The sequence below is a fragment of the Eretmochelys imbricata genome, chromosome 18, assembly GCF_965152235.1.
Source record: "Eretmochelys imbricata isolate rEreImb1 chromosome 18, rEreImb1.hap1, whole genome shotgun sequence".
Classification (NCBI taxonomy): Eukaryota; Metazoa; Chordata; order Testudines; family Cheloniidae; genus Eretmochelys; species Eretmochelys imbricata.
In genome coordinates, this window is record NC_135589.1 from 16720978 (window position 1) to 16728839 (window position 7862).

The 7862-nt window shown below is 48.5% G+C and overlaps 1 protein-coding gene across 1 annotated transcript; it reads right to left on the reverse strand.

Annotated features, from left to right (window-relative positions):
- Window positions 1–874: 874 nt before the first annotated feature.
- On the reverse strand, window positions 875–3733 carry ANKRD65 (ankyrin repeat domain 65). Its single transcript, XM_077837031.1, is given in 4 exon segments — window positions 875–925; window positions 927–1328; window positions 2846–3395; window positions 3504–3733. Coding segments are annotated over 4 exon segments (1233 nt in total).
- Between the last annotated feature and the right edge of the window lie 4129 nt (window positions 3734–7862).

The following is a 7862-nucleotide window of genomic DNA, read 5'->3' on the forward strand; positions in this document are numbered from 1 at the left end:
GGGGGCCCCTTCCATAAAAATTTTTTTGCCACCCCAAGTGGCGAAGAAAAAAAAAAAGAAAAACCCAAGTCATGCTGCCAAAGAAAGAAGAGGACAGGAGGACCCGCCAGCGAATTGCCGCAGAAGACTGAAGCAGAGCGACTGAGCTGCCGCCAAAGTGCCACTGAGGAGGAAGAGAAGGACTGAAAGACCCGCCGCCGAAATTGCCCCCACCCTATCTGCGGGGCCTGGGGCAACTTGCCCCACTTGACCACCCCTCGGGCGGCCCTGTCCCAAGCTAAATCGTAAGTGAATTTCAGGCACTTCAAATGGCTACCACCAGGTGATGACGGCGGCCATTTTAAGTGTGGTCTTGCTTCTTCTCGCCGCCTGGCCTATCTTCTGCCAATCTCCTTTACCTTGTCCTCTGCTGCTTCATTACTCCGACCACCCTTTCCAGAGCCCCATCTTCCGCTTTGGGCACCTCCCACCCCACCTCCCTGAGGCTTTAGGATTCATCTAGTATCCATTGGCTACATTATCTGGTATCTAATGAATCCCCAAAGATGGTTTAATCACATCCCTAGTAAATACGTATTACAGCAGCACACCGCTAAAGACAGAACCTTTTAAACAGTGAGAGCCCTATTCTTATTTATACTAAGGCCCTATGACGCCACTCTAGCGGTATAAAGGGGCCTTACAATGGGAATACAGTGTATTTAAGGTTCCGTTACTCTGCAAGAACAATGTAAATGGGAATCAGGCCCTTTATCGGTTAATACTGGAATGATGAGAAGTCTGATCCTTCTTCACAAGGTGGCAGCAGAGTAAACTGAAGGACAAAGTTGTTCTCATGCCTCTCAGGTCCAGTTGACTGTACTTGAGTTGGGATCTAGTTCAGGTCCGGATTGCAGCTTGTCATCTTCTCCTGGGAAGTGGACGGGAGTGCCCCCAGGAAGGAGCCTGCCTGCCGCTAGGTCCTGTACCGTTTCATGCCAGCGAGTTCTGAAGGACAGACTTGCCCCCTTCCCCATCAGCAGCTCCATTAAAAGGAAGTGATTTTTTTCCACAGCCAGGTGCAGTGGGGTTTTGTTTAGCCAGCCGGCTGCATTGATCTCAGCTCCATGGTCCAGAAGGTAACTGGCTACCTCGCTGTGCCCACAACAGGCAGCTCTGTGAAGCGGAGTCAGATTCAGACAGTCTCTAATGTTGGCGACAGCTCCTTTCTCAACCAGCAGGTGGACGAGGGCCAAGTGTCCCGCAGCTGCTGCCTTGTGGAGTGCCGTGCAGCCGTAGCGGTCCTTCATGTTCACGTCAGCTTTGCTTTCCAGCAACAGTCCTGTAATCTGGGAAAAGCAAAAGGGAGTTCAGTTGCATGGCTCCATGCACACGAATGGGCATGCGTTCCACCTTCTTGCAATGCATAGGAATATTGGTCCCAAACCTGCAAAACCATGAGCACCTCTTGTGATCAGTTATTTTCATTTCCAAGTCAACAGGAGTTGAGGGCACTCAGCACCTCTTAGGAGTGGGTCGGCATCTTGTAGGACTGGGCCCACACTGCGCAATCTACAGCAATTTCAGTGGCCGTTTGCAGTCTCAGAGACCCATGTGCCAATACAGAGCTCACTGCAGGACCAGGGCCTTAAAATGAGTGTTACTTTTTGCTCTTCAAGTCTTGGCATGGGACAAGAAACTGGAAACTCCTTCTGAGGACTTCGGTAGGGCCAGGATTTCAGTTTTAGTGAATACGTGTTTTTAGCAGTAAATGCAGCTTCCTGCTTCTTTTTAAAGTATTCTCAGCGAGGCATAGTCTAGTGGATTCATTTTTCTTGGTGAATATAAATGTCATAGATTTATAGATCCCATGGCCAGAAGGAACCATTGTGATCATCTAGGCTGATCTCCTGTATAACACAGGCCACAGAACTCCCCCAAAATAATTCCTCGAGCGTGCCATGACATTCTGTTTTTGGTTTACAAGTTTCATTTGCATTTTATCTTTGCATTTGCCTTTTAATTCTTCCATTTCATCCTCCTATTTTAAAGTCACTCATTGAATTCTCCCCCGTGTTCTGATAGCTGGGGGTGGGGGAGGGCAGGGAGAATTCCCAGATGATTTACTGTCCCTCCTTAGGAAAAGCTACTGTGCATTGAGTGTACCTGTACAAACTGCAAATGGCACCCAAGATATCGAATCCCATCACCAGAATATGATCTGTCTTCAGCCAAGGTGCTGTTAGGAAGTCGAGTCCTTTACGTTTTTCTGATGTACCTTTTCCCTAAACATGCACAGAGAAGCCAAGCCCATTGTGCTGTTGTGTCAGCGGTCACATAGGTCAATATGAGCAACCAGTCAATGGAGCTAGCTGCAGCTACTCAGGCATATCTTTCCACTCTGTGGCACTTTGGAACCCCAGAGGACAATCAAGAGAGAAAGCTGTGTGTGTTGATAACCCAGACATAACATTCACGGCCAAACGGCTGGGTCTGAGTCAGCATCTTTGGTCATCTCGGATTGTCCCAAGTGAGCACTGGACTGGGACTCAGGAGACCTGTCTTCTATTCCCAGCTCTGCCACTGACCTGTGGGGAGACCCTGGGCAGGTCACTTTCCCCCGCTGTGCCTCAGTTTCCCCATCTGTAAAATGGGGATAATGACACAGACCTCTTTGTAATGTGTTTTGAAATCTATGGATGAAAAGTGCTATGTAAGAGCTAAATATTCATATTCATATTATTATTGATAGACTTCAGTGGCCATCTCTCCCACCTTGCTGACCCTAATCAACTGATAATGAACCATTGCCATGAGCATATTGCAGAATTCCATGCATTAAGAAGAATGGATATTAGGGGCCTACCTCTCGATTGCCATTATCGGATGCAATGGCAAGTGCTGTTCTCCCCAGCCCATCTTGAGCATTGATGTTGGCACTCTTGGCTAGCAAGAACCTTAGAGCATCACTTCTTCCCGTCTCTGCCGCGATGTGCAGTGCTGTGATGCCTCCGTTACTGCACAGATCCGGGGAGAGACCCTGGCAAAGCAGCAAGTCCATGATATGCAGCTGGCTGTTCACAGTCGCCCAGTGCAGTGCTGTCCACCGGTTGTTGTCCCCGCTGGCAGGATCAGTGCCTTGCTGTAGGAGCAACTGCACGATGAGGGTGTGGCCACTGGCTGCTGCACAGTGAAGTGGGGTGAGGCCCCTTTTAGTCACGGCTGATGCTGGGGATCCCCGAGCCAGGAGAAACTCAGCCACTTGGGTATGGCCGCTCCAAGAGGCATGGTGCAGTGGGGTGTAGTGTGCTCTGTCTGTGGCATGGACCACGGCTCCACGCTGCACCAGGAACTTCACCAGCATGATGGAGCCCTTCAGCGTGGCACTGTGTAAGGGCGTCCATCCATTCTCGTCCCTGTGTGGGCACAAAAATGAAACCTCAGGGTGTTTCTTTCAGGACGGAGAGCGAATGAGCGAGACAGAGCTGGGGTAGAGTGGGAGCAGCCGGCTCAAGGGGGCTCACCTGCTCTCTATCACTGCCCCCTGCCGCAGTAGCTGCTTCATCACGTGGGTGTTGCCGTCCCAAGCTGCCAGGTGAAGCTCTCTCCAGCCCCGGTGCACAGGGGCAGACGGTGAGTTATTCTCCATGAGCTGAATGCCAGAGTCAGAGCTGTTCCCCATCGACTCTCCTTCCAGGGTCATCTCCTCACTCAGCTCCATCCACCTCCTCAGGAGCTCGGCCTCTGCTCTCATTCCTCATTTTGTTTTTTTCAACAAGCAACAAACAATCTGCTGAATATTAGTTCCATTAACTACACCCCCCACCATCACTGCAGGGGGGACTATGGCAAATAAAACGAGGCTGTGGACCCTCTACTCCATAGCTTTCAATCTAATAGTAACCCAAAGCCCATGCTGTCTGTTGGCTTTTGTTGCTCTCCGTGGGTATGTCTACATGGCAAAAAACCCCATAGCAGTGAGTCTCAGAGCCTGGGTCAACTGGCTGGGGCTACGTAGCTAAAAACAGCAGAGTAGATGTTCTCACTCGGGCCGGAGTGTGGGCCCTGAGACCCTTCCCCCCTCACAAGGTTTCAGATCCCGGGCTCCAGCCCGAGTGAGAGCATCAATACTGCTATTTTTAGCCCTGTAGCTTGAGCCCCACCAGCTCCAGTCAGTTGACCCAGGCTCTGAAATTCACTGTGGCCACGATGCTGTCGGTTTCCACTGTCCCCGTGCAAAGGGTTAATGTTTCATGAACCTGTATCTAATCATGTTAGGGGCTTGACGGAGTATGGCCATTTCACCACTTAGTTCCACTGCCCATTAATAATAAGCAAATGGGAGGGTATTCAGATGCATGGCCAGCCAAGCTCAGGTGTACAAAACAGCATTTTAAGAGCTCAACTTGCCCTGACTCAAAATGAGGCTGATCAAATAACGAGCCCCTTGTTCCTCTGTGGGGCTCAGCTCTCTGCTTTTTGGAGGTGGGGCTCTTCCATTCAAGAGACGTACATGGAGAATTTCTGGAGTTTCACAGCAACCACATCCTCAAAACCACACAGACACCGTTGTGATAGTTCCCATCATGAAAAATAAACAAATAAAGCTAGTTCTTGTCTCTCAGAGCCAACCCCTTTTTAGACGGAAAGGACAGCCATTTTCCTTACCAATCATTGTTCTGCCACAGACACGTGTGTAAGGTGGCTCCGGCAGGCGCGGCTGTACACACAGCTTGTTATGGTAGGGTTGTTGCTCAGTGTGAGACTTCACGCGCTGGTTTGTTATTGCAGGGTTGCTTCTGGCGTGGCAGCCTTTGCAAGCTTTGGTTATCGCTGGGTTGTTCCTCGGTGCTGGCCCACTGGCGTTAATTCAAAAAGCAAAATTCGACCAAGTAGTGAAGCTGTTGGGGGAAAATAAGGCCCCTGCATATAAGGTATCACACAGACCAGTATGAGATAAAAATCAATGCAAGTGAAACGTGTCAGTCCCTCTGACCTTGAGAGTGTCCCGTTAATGTCCAGTGAAGCATGTAGGGTCTGAAAAGCGCATTGTCCTCGTGGCTTTCTGCATCTAGTACTGTGCTCCGTGCCGTTTACTCAGTGACTAAATGGATGTGGGAGGAGGACCTAGTTGCTAATGGTTAATAGGATAATGTCTGTTTCCCTGCACGCCTGTAACTTCTTTCAGCACTGCTGCCAACATTCCACTAGACAATGAGAGACACCGGGTCAGCAGCGTCACACAGCACCACTCCCTGGCCTCCTCCAGTCTTTAGTAAGAAACTCTCCAGGCAAAGATCAGTCCATCAGCTAGCTGGGGGTCAGCTGCTCAGAGCTTTGGAAAGTGATTGTGGCTGTTGTGGACTGGAGTGACATTCACTAGAGCTTCAGGTCTGCCCAGAACTGTTAAACAAAGTAAATTCTGTGCTACTCTTAATAAAGTGCAGACCTTCTGACAAGCACCAACATGTTCCCGCTCTCTGAGGCTCCTTGTGTTACAGGATAACCTGCTTTTACTAGGCATTGGCACAGCTTTTGATCTTCCAGGCAGGGTCAGGGTGCGAGTGCTTCGCTCTGTGAAGTGCTCTCCTGAAGCATTAACTCTTGCTTCTATGGGGCACAAGAAGAATGAGAGGATATCTTGCCTTTCAGGCGCCGTTGTTCTGAAGGATCCTGGACAAAATATCCTATAAACTATGGGTCTGATTTTCAGGTACACCTGCATTTCCCACCTGGAATTGTGGGTACCTTGCACCTTGGAAAATCAGGCCCTGTTTTCATTCATCACTTTGCCCACCACTGAAATAAGTCAGAGATGGGGTGGAATATGACGATTGTTTAGCAGCTCACAGCAATTCTACTACAAATGTTTGCCTTGAGCACAGGAAGAAGAATCCTGTATCCGGGTAACTGCAGGGGGAGCCCAAGCCAGCAGAGTGCAAGCCGAGAGGTTCTGATGAGCATCCATTTATTTGGGGTGATTGTACAAACAAAGCTTTTGAGGTCCATCCACCACTAGAAAGACTTTAGTATAATAAATGATCACTTGCTAATTCTCCCCAGATGGTAGGTGGCACATAAAAGATGGGGTTGGTCCTCTGTGTCCAGCCTTCCTTCGTATTATTTGCGGTAAGGCCCCTTCCGCTGTTCTGGTTGTGTAAAGGGACCTTTCAGTGGGTGTGAATGTAGTTGACTCTGTCAGAGGTGTGTAAAGGGGCCTTTGTGTCCATGATAAGCCATCCCCATGTTTTCAGTGGTTGGGGGAGTTTGGGAATGTGGGTCACATCCCCCAGAATGTCCCACTGGCAGGGAGAGAAGGCTGTGAATAAACGAAAACCAAAGGCAGGAGCTATAAGAACCCACAAGGTGGTGCTGTAGCTATAAAGACATTTGAGAAATTGTCCTCCCACCAGAAGTGCTCCGGGTGGCTCTGGGGTTGGTGAGAGAAGTTCATGTTTACTGCACCAGCTACAGCATCTAATATCTCCTGGCAGGAGAATCTTCCACAGGTAGTACTTAGCAAGACTTCTCTCCCACTTACTAAGAGGTTCTTACCAGGGCTGGGGAAAGCTAGAGGAATTGGAAGTGCTCTGAACCTCTCATGCTGTTTTTTTGGGGTTTGCCACGGTATGCATCTGATGAAGTGAGCTGTAGCTCACGAAAGCTCATGCTCAAATAAATTCGTTAGTCTCTAAGGTGCCACAAGTACTCCTTTTCTTTTTGCGAATACAGACTAACACGGCTGTTACTCTGAAACCTTTGATGTCTAGATGATTCATTTGAACCCATATTGTTTTCCAAGCCAAATTCAATTTGAAAAATACAATCTGCTCCCAGCTCCCTATGGGCTCAATTCTGCTTTCATTTAGATTGAGGGAAATCTGGAATAACTCTACTGGATGCACTGAAGTTGCTCTGGATTTATGCCCATGTAACTGAGATCACAGGTTGAGCCAATATGCTTTCTAGAGCCAAAGAAGACTGTGCTATGCATTAGAAAGCGAAGAGCTCCAAATAAACAAGGCCAGCACATGCGGGTGCCCAATATTATAGGTGTGGCTGGTAAACGGGCTTAATTTATGGGATTCAATTTCACTGATTTGCTGGGACATATTGGATTGGGTATTACACTCTGTTCAATATTGTGATACTTGCAAAAAGTGTTATGTCCATTATTAAATACTAATTACAGTTATTGTGTGTTCTCATTACTGGCAACCTCTTCCTGGCAGCAGAGAATCTGACCCTAAATGTCCTCTTGCATTTTTAGGAAACCAAACACAACAACCTCATTATTAATATTGTTTATCAATTGTAGGGCAACAGAACCCAGGGTCCATGCAGGCTCCAAGCTCCCCTGAGCTAGGGGCCACACAAACACAGAGAAAGACACCGGACCTTTCCCAGACTTGTTGATGACACTGGGCATCATGCTAGGTAACTTGGGAGGGTGGAAGGCCACGAGTGCTGAGGAAGCCCCCCCGCGCTAGGCCCAGACAAACCAAAGCCTCCCCATTCCGTGAACTTTCTGTAATCCTGCCAGACTATGAGGAAGCTAGTATAAAAACAGAGACAGAAAGCTGCAAAAACAGTTTAGAGCAGACAGCCTGCTCTCAGAGACAGCCTTCAGACAGCTCCGGCCAGGGTAAGCGTATAGATAAGAAAGGAATGTTTTGCACTAGCTTTCTGCAACACAGGAACGGATACAACCAAATAAGGCAGGGCTTACATAATGCTAATGAGGAAACATCTAACTGGCCGCTTTGGCTGTATTATTGTACAGGGCAATAGGTAATTGGTTGTACATGCTTTTGTAGCTAAATTGGGAAAAAAGGTATAAATTGTATGATGTAATCTGCAGTTGGGGCTGCAGGATTTGAGAC